This window comes from Haliotis cracherodii, unplaced genomic scaffold, assembly GCF_022045235.1.
Source record: "Haliotis cracherodii isolate W230 unplaced genomic scaffold, xgHalCrac1.p SCAF_10, whole genome shotgun sequence".
In the NCBI taxonomy this organism is placed as follows: Eukaryota; Metazoa; Mollusca; class Gastropoda; order Lepetellida; family Haliotidae; genus Haliotis; species Haliotis cracherodii.
The window spans coordinates 3,852,552-3,869,662 of NW_027266265.1; the positions used below are offsets into that span (position 1 = coordinate 3,852,552).

Sequence of the window (17,111 nt, forward strand, 5' to 3'; positions counted from 1 at the left end):
TCTATAGTCCTTGTCTGGGTGTTTCAGTGACATCTGGAAGTGTCTTCACAATGGTATCTATAGTCCTTGTCTGGGTGTTTCAGTGACATCTGGAAGTGGCTTCACAATTGTATCTATAGTCCTTGTCTGGGTGTTTCAGTGACATCTGGATGTGTCTTCACAATGGTATCTATAGTCCTTGTCTGGGTGTTTCAGTGACATCTGGAAGTATCTTCACAATTGTATCTATAGTCCTTGACTGGGTGTTTCAGTGACATCTGGAAGTGTCTTCACAATGGTATCTATAGTCCTTGTCTGGGTGTTTCAGTGACATCTGGAAGTGTCTTCACAATGGTATCTATAGTCCTTGTCTGGGTGTTTCAGTGACATCGGGACGTGTCTTCACAATGGTATCTATAGTCCTTGTCTGGGTGTTTCAGTGACATCTGGAAGTATCTTCACAATGGTATCTATAGCCTTTGTGTGTTTCAGTGACATAGGGACATGTCTTCACAATTGTATCTATAGTCCTTGTCTGTGTGTTTCAGTGACATCTGGAAGTGTCTTTACAATGGTATCTATAGTCCTTGTCTGTGTGTTTCTGTGACATCTGGAAGTGTCTTTACAATGGCATCCATCGTCCTTGTCTATGTGTTTCAGTGACATCTGGAAGTGTCTTTACAATTGTATCTATAGTTCTTGTCTGTGTGTTTCAGTGACATCTGGAAGTGTCTTCACAATGGTATCTGTAGCTTTTTTGTGTTTCATTGACATCTGGAAGTGTCTTTACAATGGTATCTATAGTCCTTGTCTGTGTGTTTCAGTGACATCTGGATGTGTCTTTACAATGGTATCTATAGTCCTTGTCTGTGTGTTTCAGTGACATCTGGAAGTGTCTTTACAATGGTATCTATAGTTCTTGTCTGTGTGTTTCAGTGACATCTGGAAGTGTCTTCACAATGGTATCTGTAGCCTTTTTGTGTTTCATTGACATCTGGAAGTGTCTTCACAATGGTATCTATAGTCCTTGTCTGTGTGTTTCAGTGACATCTGAAAGTGTCTTTACAATGGTATCTTTAGTTCTTGTCTGTGTGTTTCTGTGACATCTGGAAGTGTCTTCACAATGGTATCTGTAGCCTTTTTGTGTTTCTGTGACATCTGGAAGTGGCTTCACAATGGTATCTTTAGTTCTTGTCTGTGTGTTTCAGTGACATCTGGAAGTGTCTTTACAATGGTATCTATAGTTCTTGTCTGTGTGTTTCAGTGACATCGGGACGTGTCTTTACAATGGTATCTATAGTCCTTGTCTGTGTGTTTCAGTGACATCGGGACGTGTCTTTACAATGGTATCCTTAGTCCTTGTCTGTGTATTTCAGTGACAGCTGGAAGTGTCTTTACAATGGTATCTATAGTTCTTGTCAGTGTGTTTCAGTGACATCGGAACGTGTCTTCAAAATGGTATCTTTAGTTCTTGTCTGTGTGTTTCAGTGACATCTGGAAGTGTCTTCACAATGGTATCTATAGTCCTTGTCTGTGTGTTTCTGTGACATCGGGACGTGTCTTCACAATGGTATCTATAGTCCTTGTCTGTGTGTTTCAGTGACATCAGGACGTGTCTTCACAATGGTATCTATAGTCCTTGTCTGTGTGTTTCAGTGACATCTGGAAGTGTCTTCACAATTGTATCTATAGTTCTTGTCTGTGTGTTTCAGTGACATCTGGACGTGTCTTGACAATGGTATCTATTGTCCTTGTCTGTGTGTTTCAGTGACATCAGGCCGTGGCTTCATGGCAGGACCAATCATGCCCGTGCTGGTCAACTTGACCCTCTTCTCCTCGATTCCCCGGATGTCCTTGGGTCAGGCCAGGTAGGAACAACACCTATTATCTTCGTCATACCATGTGCTAATTTTCAGCCAAGGATCCAACGACTCACTTTAACATTGCTTTTTGAACGAGGAAACGCAGATAATAACCATGCCAGTGAAACATACATCCGACCACACGACGCATCCATTGTATTTATTCTGAAGTAGTAGGTATATAAACTTCTTGGTATAAATACATTATGGAGACGACGCTTAACGGAAACTAGTTTTTTTAATGTCCTCCAGCTAAGCTATATCCTCGACAGTATTTACGTCTTCTTTGATAGGCATACAGAAATATTTACTTCTTCTTTGATAGGCATACAGAAGTATTTACTTCTTCTTTGATAGGCATACAGAAGTATTTACTTCTTCTTTGATAGGCATACAGAAGTATTTACTTCGGCTGTTGCTGTTGATCCTGAAGGTGATATCTAATGCTGTGTCTAGGCAAGCTGACCTTCAAAATATCAAAGTACTCGGTTATGTGCAGGGTTTATCTTCATCTCATCTTCATCAACTGCAAGTCTGTCTTCAGGGATGATGTATAGGTTCACGCCAGCAGCTTATGTTACACAAACGGATACTGATTTGTTTTACTGCAACTCGGTTGAAATAGGACTAGGATTGAAAAATAATATCCACAATCCACATCATGTTTAAGTGAACTTGTCGTAAAATGAGCTTGACAAAACTCTTCAAAACATCTGCATAGGAATAACAACGCACCAACAATGACTGAATATTGCATTGCGCCGCATCAGGAATCATGCCTGAGGTGTCTTCTACGTACTCTGAGGGCGAAGGTCACCCATTATCGATTAGTGAAATATTACGGTCACAATGTTTTGTGTGTATCAAGCGGGATTAGACGTTGATTTGATATTGGTCAAGGTCAAGGTTACCTGAGGTCAGAAATTAAACATGGCGCAAATTTACCCAACAAAGGTTGAGTCGACCTAATTTCAAGGTTGAGGTCAAGGTCAATTAATAGTTTCTGGTATTTCATTTGGTGTGTTTGAAGGTGAAGGTCGGTAAATGTATCAGGTTTCTCTACCATTACGAATCCAATTATGTCTGCGTATTTCACTTAATATAAATCTGTTTTTCGGGTCTGTTCGGGATAATAATGGAATTCGTTTGCTGCCTACAAAGCGTGTAATCAATATAATACATATGAGACAACGCATCACGCCAATATGAATATAAAAGAAACACATTCACATTGCATCGTACAATCAGTGTTAATAATACATGTTTTGTTTTATATAAATATGTATTCCAACATGCAGGAATCCTCCACGATGGGAGGTCATGTGTCAAAACATTGCCACCACGTTACAATTAACAGAGAATGGATGGTCGCATTTTGATCAGATCTCGACCTTTGTTGTCACACAGACGTCCCTGGAGACAGAAGATTACTGCCAGACTTTAGCCATCAATTCCACCCTTCACAACGTGACTATGACTAATAGCGATGCATTATCTGATGAGTGCTATAGTGGGGATCCATGTCCATCCCATGCCGTTGTTAACAAAAGATACAATACATCAGAAGTAACGATAGTTTAGTCCGTTTAACAATATCAACATAAGCTTTATTATATTGTAAATGATTTGAATAGCATAAGCGTTGTATTCAATTGTCTGTTGACATAACAAACAAGGAGCATTAACAGCTATGTTAGACCAGTTGCGAACATTTTCTCATTTGACGCCTCAGTGATAAAAAACGATTACCGATGCAATTCCCTGTTTTGACGTGTACCATATGAACCCGTGTGTTTCCAGTTGAATAATTGGCTTGCCTCTGCATGTGTTTGTGACCCTTTCTGTTAGATGGGGCAGGATACGCCTACCTTTCCACTACCATCTGGTATCATCACTATTTCATAGTTATCTATTAACACATGCCCATGAATGTTTGTTTGTTTGTTGTTTAACGCCGTACTTAGCAATATTCCAGAATATTACGGCGGTCTGTCAATAATCGAGTCTGGACCAGACAATCTAGTGATTGACATCATGAGCATCGATCCACACCATTGGGATATGATGACATGCATCAACCAAGTCAGCGACCCTCCCTTTAGTCGCCTTTTACGACAATGACGGAATTGCAGACTCAGCTTTTGGTGGAGATTTTGACTATAGAAATGTTTTTTTCTTGTTTATTAGTACCGAAGTATTCAATTTAAAAACACTTTGAGCAGAGATTTCTGGTGATTATGGAACAGATCTTGACACAATTATTTTTGTGCTAGAACTGCGACTATGATTCCGTTATGCTCCCGGCGTTTTAATGCCCTGTTTGATGCGAAGTATGTCCTTATAAAATATATGCTTGTGTACGTTGACAATCAATAATAATTTTGACATTTTAATTTCTAAACTTTATATTTTCCCAAACTACCAATACTTAAAATGAGAACTGAGTGAATGGTTATATCACTTGAAATAACTGTACCAAGAACCCGTTATTTATGATCCAACTCAGACAGTTTCCTTGATCAGGACGTTGTGGACTCTGCTCAGGATAAACCAATCACCAAGACACTCAAGTCTATTCTGTTAGTGTGCGTCCAAGGGTCATCGTTGATCAGTGAGACTAAATACGTTGTTCAAAGATCGGCTATTTTCATTACAGTCAGTGATGTGAGCGCACGCGCCTAATCCAATCTGCGGACACGTGAGGGGTGACCACTGCATCACACTGATGGTTATCTCGTGGATGTACATGCAGCGGGGCGCATCAGTGTGGTCACCAGTCGGCTGAACCATCTTTCATCTCAACCATCACTTGCATCCCAAATGTTATCTCCATCATAACTCTGAAGACAGTTTACACGCCGCTGTCTAATACGACACTTAACGTTGTGTGTGTTTGAGGACGTGCTCACATATGTTGTCGCCACAATGAAATCTCATCACGATGAGCTTAGATGTCGAGCGGCCATTTTATGTTGAATTTGATCGATATTCAATATTTGATTGTAATTGTCGAACGGCCAATCAGATCAGGGAACATACCTACTTTAATGTTACAATTAGAGTTTAGAGATCACGAAGCCACTTAACTTAACCCAAGAGGGACAAAATGTCTGAATATAAAGCCATTTAGAAGTAATCTACGATACATTCTACAAAATACCGTTACTTTCTCTCCTCCAAATGTTAATGCGTTGTCGGCGTGGCACAATGATCTGTTTCTGAAACGCTTTTAGAATAATGATGATGGACTAGTTGTGAAATATGTCTTTGTGACAGTATACCACAATTATTATCTTCTATAAGTCTATAAGTAGTCATTGTCCAAGGTCTGTATGATATTAGGTATATAGTAATTGTACAGAAATGTACGTCAAACATAAAATGAAATTATAGTATGTGCTCCTATTCAGAGATGAACGTTACTTAATGTTTGAAATACCACGTATGTAAAGTGTATTCGTTGTGTAATAGTTTCTTAAAAATTAGCTGAACAGGCTATACGTTACAACCAATCATTATATCAGAGTTGTAAACAGTGAGTGAGTGAGTGAGTGAGTGAGTGAGAATGGTTCTACGCCGCTTTTAGCAATATTCCAGCAATATCACGGCGGGGGACACCAGAAATGGGCTTCACACTTTGTACCCATGTGGGGAATCGAACCCGGGTCTTCGGCGTGACGAGCGAACGCTTTAACCACTAGGCTACCCGACCGCCCCCAGAGTTGTAAACAAAACTTTAAAGCGTTTACGAATTCAGCTCAAAATAACTATTCAGATGAAAATGTGCGCAAACATATTTATCATAAAGATTCACCGCGTACAAATCATTCATGCATGTTGGAAAGAAAGAATCATTTTGTCTGTTCGAAAATATAATATATTACCTCTCCAAGGGGCGCTGCTATCAATGATAAGGATTTCTCCCTTGAGTGTTAATACCATCCTAATTTGCTCAGTATAACTACAGGCAGTTCCCCGGGGTTTCGTATCATTCTGACCAATCAAATTAACTGTCGACAAACCACGTTACTTGAGAGCATCTGTCACCATACCGCCGTGCTCCACACCCGCTGGGTCACGCCGAGCCACGCCCATCTCAACAACGCGACATAATGTAGTGGGTGAAAGATTTATTAAAATGTCAGTGTCATCTCCGAGACCGTAAATTACATTATTTCAGTGTCATCATGTCACCCAAAAGGGTTTTAATTTGGAAGAAAACATGCGAAAAAGAACTCGCTTTATTTTGGGGACGCTTGGCGTTCACCGATTGCAGAATAGGACTTAAACAATAATTAATACCATGTTTTTCTTTTTTTTAACCATTCCTCAGACCAGTGAAGGTCCGATAGAATAGGTCATCAGAAACCATGTTGGTCGTTAAAGGGACTTGGTTGATGCATGTCATCGCATCTCAATTGCTTGGATCCATGCTCATGATGGCAATCACTGGATTGTCTGGTCCAGACTCGATTATTTACACAGACCGCCATCATATAGTTGGAATATTGCTGAGTGCGGCGTAAAACAACAAACAACAAACAAACAAATAATATTCCTCACATTGATCTTCTGAATTAATTTATGTTATTTGATTTAAATTAGTGAGAATAATTGACTACTTAACAATCTGGCAAGTGACGTCCTCTCGACTGATTGTATCATTGTATGTGTGGTGTGGTATGCAGAAATTATACATTTGGCGAATGCGATTTTCTTCTGCTAGAAATGACCATTCGGGAAAGACCATTAAATTTTACAACTAGTCCGTCTATCTTTACATGCACTGTAAACTACGGTTATAACGAGCTCAAAGGGACCACTAATATTTGTTCCTTATAATCGTAGTTCGTCATAAGCATACATACGGCATAACTACAGCAAATAGTTGGGACAAATAAGTAAGTTCACTTAATCCATCAGTTCGTTACAAGCGTGTTCATTATTAACGTAGTTTACTGTACATACAATCTTGTGGTACATGTGCTTTCATTGTTCTGTCTTTGAACTATTCGACACACGCTGTCCAGCAAACATGACCCCGCTGCACAAAGCTCTCTTAGCACTGCGGGGGCAAGGGTGGCCCAGTCGTCTAAGGCGCCGCGATTCGTTGTGCAGAGTTGCGTCCATTGGGCACGCCAGAACCTATGATTGTGGGTTCGAATCCCGGTTCGCCACGATTATGTTTCTAGGTTTTTCAGCACCATACCCGTGCTCTTGGGTTTCACCGAAGTGGTAAACGTCTGAGACCTGCATCACTTCGGGCTTTCCTCCCACATTAAGCTGACACGCCGCGATATAACTGGAATACTGTTAAAAGCGGCGTTAAACCCAACTCACTCTTAGCACTGCGGTTGTCGTAAGTCTATGTTGAAGAGTGGGGGTTGTTATAGCCTTAAAACGCTTTTTGGAACTAGGCCCCGTCACAGTTTCATTTTCAAGAGTTCTCCCCAAACAATATGTTAATCAGGAGGTATTTTTAAAATCGCTCCAGGGCCATCTAACAAATCCTAAAGCCTTCGCAATGGTTAGAATAGGTCCCTAGCGACTTAGTGGATCGGGTGGTCAGGCCGGATGACTTGGTTGACTGCGTGGTTCGTTGCTCATAATATCAATCACTGGATTGTCTGGTCCAGACTCGATTATTTACATGCCGTTCTCATATAGCTGGAATATTGCTGCGTGCTGGGGGTGAAATAATCAATAAACATTTTGTCAAATGTGGTAAGTGGCTATGTGCAGTGGGTTGAAGGGTCAGCAGCCCTGCAGAGTCCTTCGCTTGGATGAGGTCGACTGGCCTGAAAAGTGAAACAGAAGGCTTTCTGTTTGCTGCTCAGGGCCCCGTTCCTCAAAGCAATCTTAGTGCTAAGGTGATCGTAAGTCCTATACTTTAACATAGGCTTATGATTATTGTAGCGCCAAGGTCGCTTTGAGGAACGAGGCCCAGGACCAGTCACTTTCCACTCGAAACCGTCAATGTGTGATTTTGCATCAAAATGTGAATATGAAATGTAGATATTGTAATGAATTTAATGAGACTGTCCAACACATTGTCAGTGGATGCCCAACTTTGGCACAGACACAGAATCTTAAGCGACACGATGGCGTGGCTCGATCATTTTATTACCGTTTTTTATTTTATTACTGGAGGTACATCTATGGTACGACCTGGAATATGCAGAGGGCGTCATGGAAAATGATAAATACAAAATCCTTTGGAATAGGCCCGTTTACAGCCTCAGACGTATCCAGGCCAACACACCTGATCTTGTCCCTTTCGATAGTAATGTGATTGACAAGATTCAGGAAAAACATGGCAAATATGCAGACCTTGCTTTCGAAATGTCACGCTTGCATCTCAAGTACCAAGTTGTCCGACTCCCCATTGTTCTCGGTGTCTCAGTTTGGTACCTCCCAATCTGTTGACTGACATTTGGAGAGTACCCGGGTTTGCTAACAGGAATACAGCCCTTCTGACAATCTGGGTAATGCAGAGGGCTGCAGTGTTGGGGAGTCTTCACATTCTCCGAAAAGTTGTGGGTGGGTTTGACAAGGCAGCGCTTCCTGGGAGAAGTCCCATTCGCTCTCTGGGCTGCGTGTAGAGGGGTCAAGGGCCCTGAGCTGATGATGAGCCTAACCAGCCTGACTGTGCCAGAATCACCCAAACCATCTTTGCTGCATTTTTTATCTTTAATCTGTAAATAATAATAATAATGATGATGATGATGATGATGATGATGATGGTGGTGGTGGTGGTGGTGGTGGTGATGATGATGATGATGATGATGATAAATGAAGCAATTTTCTTGAAGCCATCTCCTTTGTGATTTTATGAATCGCTGGTACTTGACTGTAAAGCACTATTCACCATAATTCCGTGCCACATTAATGAGTACAGTATATGTAAACATAGTGTAATTGGTTTCTCCTTACCGAGTAAAGGTGTAGAGATACGCAAGAAATAGCGCCCGTGTCAAGTAGTGTGTCTGGCTTACCGACAGCAATCGTATGATGGAAGAAACACACTAATGACGAGTGTACATGACCTATCAACGCAACCATGACACAGAACCACTTAAAGAGATGTAGTAGTGTTCTATTAACGCCAGCTTATTACGTTGTTCGTTGGATGCTTAATTAACATATCGAGTGCCAGGAGCACAGGGTAATGATGACAAACGATGTGACTTTGTTTCGAGCAGCACTGTTGATTGATGTCATGCTCGCGCAGTGTTTAAGGGCTGGCACTTCATCTAATATCATTACATACTATACATATCCTGGCAGTCTCTACCTGCGTATGGCATATCGGTCCCGACATCTACAATAAGGTCTACAGTTACCGGGCATACCAGAAAGGCTGGCTGGGATACCGGGAGTTAATAATCAGCTCCAAAGTATCAAATATACATCATCAAGCAGTGCGTTTTTAGTAAACTCTTGTTTTTTTGTTGTTTAACGCCGCACTCAATAATACACCGACTATAACACGGATGTCTTTAAATAATCGAGTCTTGGCAAGACAAACCAGTGGTTGATATTATGAGCACCACTCCAACACCGTCGGGGTACGATAAAGCGCAGTCATGCACGTCATCGAACCTGACCACTCGATCCTTTAAGTCTTACGACAAGCACATACTTGGTACTCGGAATCCTAATGGCGACATGTTTTGTTTCTTGCTCTCATTGTAGATCGCGGAACCAGTTTATTTTAACTGACCATCATATGGATGAAATTTTGATTTAGCTTGTAAGCATGCTGTTTGACTCGTAGTGGTTAAGTTCAAAGTCAGGATATCGCTGGCCAATATTCCAATCACGGAACTCGGATGACTTTTTGAATCCGTCCAATCTCACCCGTCTGTCAATCTATAACAGTTCTAGGTGTATGTGGTTAACGTCTGAAACCTGCATCACTTCGACCTTTCCTCCTACATTAAGCTGACACGCCGTCATGGGAGTGGAATACTGTTCAAAGTGACTTTAAACCCAAGTCACTCACACTGCAGTTATTATTTCTACACTTTGTTACTCAGAAATCAGGTTAAAGTCACCAGGCTTTGAATGCTCCTTTACATGTACACACTCGCTTTGTGCTGTTTGATGTGTGTTGACACCGGTTGTTTTTAGACATCCACACTAAATAAATGCCTGCCATAAAGACCTGGACTTATCAAAGTTCTAACCATGACCACACTGCAACTTGTAAATGTAAAATGCAAAGTCTATTTTAAATACAAAGACAGAAACAGCCGTTAGAACATCTACCTTGCGTGTACACAGTAGCAAGAAGCACGTAGTTTCATGGTCAGCTGATATCGATGCTCCGTCTGTATTAACTAGTGCCATCAATGTATTGTGTTCAGTAATACTAACATCAAATAACAGTTATACAATGCCCAGGTGTGCCAGGTTTATTGCTCTCTATTTTCGGCATAGTCAGTTAGTTGAAGTTGCAATCTGGTATAACTTTCCTGACAACATCGTGAATGTATTGGTCTGTATGTAATGAAAGGCTTCATCATGGGAGGACATACACTCCTCAAAAAAAGAATTGCACAGGTAGTATGTAGTTTATTTAATCTGACTACACACAAAATCCGGTATATAAATTGGATATATGTTATTGGAAAATGCTGGTGGCCTGATATTCGACAAACGGTGCGTCTAAAAGCAACCATTGTCGATTTGCAATATCATAAACTGCATTGTTTTCACACTTGTTAAACATGTCATGGAGGAAAACAGTAAAGCAAAATGCACGTGCAAATTATGGCATTCGTAACTCGTGGTAGTGGTTATAAAAAGGCAAGCACTCCCACAACTGGCCAACGCGTTACAAGCAGAATGGCGCACACTTCGTACACTTATCCAGTCAGTGCCGAGGAGATGCAGAGCCGCGATTGCTGCCCGGGGCGGTCACACGAGTTCAGCGCAACATTGTGGCCTTATGTGACATGACAATGAACAGTTTTCAATGCCTTTGTACAACGCCAACATGAGACCATCGAGCTCCAAAATTTTATAGTTGTATCTATGATATTAAATTAAATATTTCGTCTTTATTAGCTACAATAATTTTACTAAAAATCTACCTGTGCGTTTCCTTTTTTGAAGAGTATATGTGTTTGTTTGCATTAATACAGGTCCGGCGGTGTGAACGTATAGTGTATATGATGTACTGAAACAATGCCATGGAGAGGTATTGCCGCCAATCAATACACAGAGCTTGGCCTCCCAGTCCCCATTTAAATCAGTTCTGGCGACAAGTATGAGGTTCTTGGAACCAATCCGATTATCCGCCGAAATAGGTAAAATTGAGGTAAAAATAATAAGAATGGATAATTTAAAATCATCAATGATTATGAATTATGAATAAGCATAATTGTTCAAGTATGAATTAGCATGTATACAACATGTTCAAATGTTTCAACAACACACTTTTTTTTATCGTTGTGGAAGACTACATATTATATTATTGTAGATACAAAACTTGAATTTCAAACAGTTCCAATTCTTCTTAACGTGTCACATCACCTTGTGTTTAGTTTGACTATTCAACCAGATAGTGAGACATCATTTCAGTTTTATGACTGAAATAACATTGAAATACACTGTTTCGTCTGCCATTCTTCTTCAAATAACATGTAATCAAAAACTGTCGAACAAGTCCATTATCACCACCTCGACTGCCACAGAGATGCATCATTGTCTGTAATCAAGACTGATGAGGATATAACTATATGGACGGATTTCACCCCAACTATTAAACCAATAAACACCCAAAGTGCTTCAGTATTGGACAAGGTGATACATCATTGTGTAAAGTGCCCACTTCAGATAAACACACGTGTTCAAGGTGCTCTGTGATTGTGAGCTGTGTCCTTTATCATATGATTATCACATATTCATCACCAATTCATAGAACTCACACTAATTCATAGAATTCACACTAATACATAGAACTAACACTAATACATAGAACTCACACTAATACATAGAACTCACACTAATACGTAGAACTCAATTCGTCGACGTATAAAGAGCCTTGTAAATTCAAAGACGATGCCCTTGGGATCTCAATGATGGAGATGACAATACAAATACTTTCGGAAACGAATCGTGATCACAATACACTTGGTGGTCCATGAAAGCAAACGGGAGAGATCCCTTACAATGAACATATGGTTATGCAATATTGACACTATGTGGTATTGACGTATTCCGGTCTCGACAGTACTCTCACACAAGAGGGTTTGGGTCAATAATCAGAATTCATTATGAATCCGTCGATGTCTAAATATTTAGTGAGTAAACGAATATTTCTTCAACTCACATCGGAGTATGTGTAGTTTGCCGCCAGGAGCGATGCCGTGTGCTGATGGAGATGCAAGTATGTGTGCAGTGTGCTGACAAAGATGCATATATGTGTGCATTGGGATATTGTTGTAAGCAGCTGCGCAAGGGGGTGTTACTGTTCACTAGGAAACGCGCCAACACACGAGATGACCTTTCGTTTTTTATGACTTATATGTAAAATAAAAACCCACAAACCCTTTCCGCAATCTTCTAAAACAGAGTCCATTGTACGATTCCGACTGTATCATGTGTTTATGAATCACAATCAAAGAGTGATGATACAAGGTGTTATTCGTATCCTGCCCCACCGGTGGCAGCCGTCACACACACATGCACAGGCAAGTCAACACTTTAAAACCACGGGAACACATTATACAAGTCACAACAAGGAAACACATGGCACATGATGTTTGTCACTGATGGGTCAAACTTGAAATGTCCTCCACATGTCTTCCAGAAAGCCTACTGAGGCCTTGAATGTTATAACCCTGATCAAACAACAGCAAGAATCGTATAACGCTCTTTAAAAGCTTCGTCGAAAGAGGTTTCTCGACTGTACCTTAAAACTTGTTACATGTATATACCAAGTACTGGAGCTGCTGGAAATTAATATTGCTCCACATTAATAGAAAGTGTACGATTAAAACCCTTAACAATTAAGGAAGACATTGTAGACTTATGGAGTTCAACTTCTGTCAGTGCCAGGTTTCGGCACGGAGTCATACAATGGACTCTGCTTGTAGCAGAGATTTCTTATAATCCTGGAAGTTGTGTCCATGTATTTGCATGCTGTTTGTTCCCCAGTCAGTATAAGAACAGTACCTAGAACAGTATATTGCCGAGGACTATATGACGTAGTGTTGAACATATGTGTGCATAATATGTAAACTACTCAAAAGATGTTAAGGAACTCCGAATTATTTCATATTACCACAGTTAATCTGCCATGGCACTCACACCTGATTGACATATTATGTGTTAGGTTCAAACTTGAAAAAACTAATATTTATTTCCAATGGCTGCACGTTTTTGACTTGTGATAAAAGCACGTAAAATGGTATGGGTGAGGGAGTGCTTTTACGCTGCTTTGATCAAGCGTGGCAGCTTAATGTGGAAACCCCGAAGTGATGCAGGTCTCAGACGTTTACCACTTCTGTGAAACCCAAGAGCACGGGTATGGTGCTGACAAACCTAGAAACATAATCGAGGCGAACCGGGATTCGAACCATGAACTTCTGGCAGGCCATAACGAATTGCAGCGTCTTAGGCGACTGGGACATGCCCCTCATGGGTAAAATAAATGAAAAAGGACGAACGAAGAAATAATGTGACATAAACATTCTTTAATTTCAAGCTGATGATCTTTCGGTATGTGGGTAAAGATAATTCAGGCACACTTGGTTCTGGAGACGTTTAATCTTTGATTGCCGATTTTCTCATAGCAAAAAGTTTTCAAAAAAAGTTTAAACCTTTTTAACAATTATTTCCCCAAATGATATCCAAAACGTATATTTGAAAAAAAAATAAAAAAAAATTTTAACCTTGCCTTTTACTGGGTATTAAATACCCTTATTAAACCATGTCCTTTATTTTTCGAAACTAACAAAATACATTAAACACATCGAGTTCAATAAACCAACTAAAAACAAAACTGGAAATGTAAAATTGTGAAAGAACGATAAGTTTATTTGCTGTGGGGGATACGTTCTCCAGACCCAGGATATCTGTTAATTTATTGGCAAGATTTCAGAAGAAAAAAAATAACTTCATCAACCCCAAAGAAAACATTTATATCACTTAATCAAACATAAAGTCAAACTGTTATTCCATATCCGTCTCAACGACGCAACAACCCCATGGCAGTACAGAACACTGCATGTCGATCCTGGCATTGGCTTTAAGTCAATTAGGATTGGCAGTCATTGGAATAGAGGGATGCCAAACCGCCCACTAGATGGCGCCTTCCATAACCACTCCTAGTTGTAGATGGCGCCACCGCTACCACATTGCCCTATGGCTTGGTAAACACTTCTCAGGTGTAGCAACGAGAAGGGAATGTATTTGTTACCAATTTGTCAATTATCTGTCTTCACCAGTGTTACCGGTTACAGAGAGTCGACTGATGTCCTCCAGACGCGACAATGGTTCTGATAATCAGGTGTCCAGATTTCATACAGTACAACCCCATTTATCAGGACAGTATCGTTCTCAGTTATATCGCCGCCCGTATTAACAACATTTCGAATTAACGAATCATTGTATCTTTGTACTTTTTTAAAACGCAAATGCTGGTAGTAGTATAGTTATGTAAACAGTAAACTATGGTTATAATAAACACGCTTATAACGAACTGACCCATATAACGAACTAATATTTTAGTTCCGACCATTTGTTGTATAAATGCTGTATATATGCTTATAACGAACTACGGTTATTACGAACTAAAATTAGTGGTCCCTTCGAGTTCGTTATAACCGTAGTGTGTGTGTGTGTGTGTGTGTGTGTGTGTGTGTGTGTGTGTGTGTGTGTGTGTGTGTGTGTGTGTGTGTGTGTGTGTGTGTTGATTAACGCACACTCAGTAATAAACCAGCTGTTTGACGGCGGCCTGGTAAATAATTCAGTCAATCCAGTCAATCATTCCTGGATACTATCTTTTTGGTCAGACTAACCACCTTTGCCAACCTCAGGATGCGCATGTCGTTCTGTAGTTTCCGTTTCTCTGCCTCCTCCTAGTTGATTTTTTTTGTGGAGCTCGTTCCTCTAGTCCCACAGGTCCTCGATGCATTTGACCAATTGGTTGTTATAATTATGCAAATCCAGACAAACGAGTGATTGATATTGTGAGCAACGTTCCACACCTTTGGGTACTGAGTCACCTTGTATAATGATACAAAACGTCAACGCCACAGACAAATCACTCTCGTTTATTTTCCGAAAGAAAAAGCGCTGAACGTTCTATGAATGGATCAGCAAAAATCAGTATTGGCACCAGGTGATCGCGACAAGGGGAAGCATGTCGTACCCTACCGGAAGCACTCGCCACTCACACAAGACACGAAGCAAAATGTGCTGCAATACAACTGCCTCACCTAAGCTCGTATCAAAGCTTGCAAACACACATCGTGACAGTTGTTTCCAGGGAATACAAACAGCTTCCCAAGAACTCACATTCCGGTATCCCGTATTGAAATGCCATCTAGGGTTAATTTACAACCGTTAGGGCCACCCAATAATACAAAGCGCCATATCCGAGTCGTTATTTCCAGTATTTGATATAGAGCTCAGTCTCGACTCATTGATCAGGGGATTCATTGGTATTTGCGCGACGATGAAGTGTTGACGCAAGGCTCATAGCTCGGTGATGGGATGCAATAAAGTCTGTTACCAAATGTCGAGTTCTTTGCCCACACTTAAGTTCCGAGGGACGCTTCTATTGTGCCCTTTAACTAGACTACCCTTCAAGTGTCAGGCCATTTGAAGTAAAGTTTGCTTGTGCCTCACTAAATTAAAACGTCAGTGTTTTATGTCTTCCTATTCATCGCTGAACATGGCACGATGCATGTAGCGCAGGTCGTGTGTGAATGTATGGTCACTTATCAGACGGACGCACTTATAGACTCACACTTGTTTATTTGTTGTTTTACGCCGCACTCAGCACTATTTCGAAATCCTGTGATTGATGTCATGAGCATCGATCCACGCAATTGGGATGGGATACGATGACATTCATCAACCAAGTCAGCGATCCTGACGACCCGATCCGTCAGTCGCCTCTTACGACAAGCATAGTCGCCTCTTACGGCACGTATGGGTTGCTGAAGACCTATTCTAACCCGGATCTTCACGGGACAGATAAAGTCACAGACAAATACACAGTTAGAGACACAGTTAAACAGACAGATACATATATAAACATATATACAAACAGACAGATTATACACAGACATACACACATACAGACAGAGAGACAAACACACAGTCAGCCAAACAGACATATAGGCAGACACACAGACAGAAACACAGACAAAGTAAAATCAGACACACCGACAGACACACAAACAGACACATAGACAGACACACAGGCAGACACACAAACAGACACATAGACAGACACACAAACAAATTAAAATCCGACACACCGACAGACACACAGACAGACATACAAACAGACACATAGACAGACACACAGACAGACACACAGACAAATTAAAATCCGACACACCGACAGACACGCAGACAGACACACAGACAAATTAAAATCAGACACACAAACAGACACACATGCAGACACACAAAAGGATACATAGACAGACACACAGACAGACACACAAACAGACACATAGACAGACACACAGACAGACACATAGACAGACACACAGACAAATTAAAATCCGACACACCGACATACACACAGACAGACACATAGACAGACACACAGACAAATTAAAATCAGACACACAGACAGACACACATGCAGACACACACACAGACAGATGACCAGTTTCGCCGACAATTTACACCAGACAGGAATAGATGTGTATACAGGTAGTGATGATCCGGAATACTTTGGAATTCATTTTCAGTGTGCGGGAAATTCATTCCCTGCTCCAGGAGGTGAGGTGAGGTGAGGTGAGGTGAGGTGAGGTAAAACTGGGTTTAACGTCGCGTCCAAGATTATTGCACTTATATTGCAACGTGCCATGCAGGCCCTGCTCTAGGAAGTATGCAAAGTGCAGTAGAAGTCTTAAAATCATTCCCGAGTGATTGAAAGCCCCACATCATCAGTCGGTTTCAAGTGTAGTAAAGTTAATCCTAGTTCAGATGCCCGGAAAATGAGTTAAGTCTCGTGCAAAGCTTGGGAAACGTGACAAAATAATTATACGGTGGCCTCGACGGAAGTGTTTTTAT

The 17,111-nt window shown here is 40.8% G+C and overlaps 1 protein-coding gene across 9 annotated transcripts in view; it reads left to right on the top strand.

The window, feature by feature from the left end:
* LOC139445297 (glycine receptor subunit alpha-2-like) overlaps window positions 1-17,111 on the top strand; it is a 140,574-nt gene that overhangs the window by 63,149 nt on the left and 60,314 nt on the right. For all 9 annotated transcript variants that reach the window (XM_071226428.1, XM_071226452.1, XM_071226461.1 and 6 more), the window contains exon 2: window positions 1,748-1,847. In XM_071226428.1, the coding sequence (XP_071082529.1) occupies window positions 1,748-1,847 (100 nt within the window). The remainder of the gene's footprint in view (window positions 1-1,747; window positions 1,848-17,111) is intronic.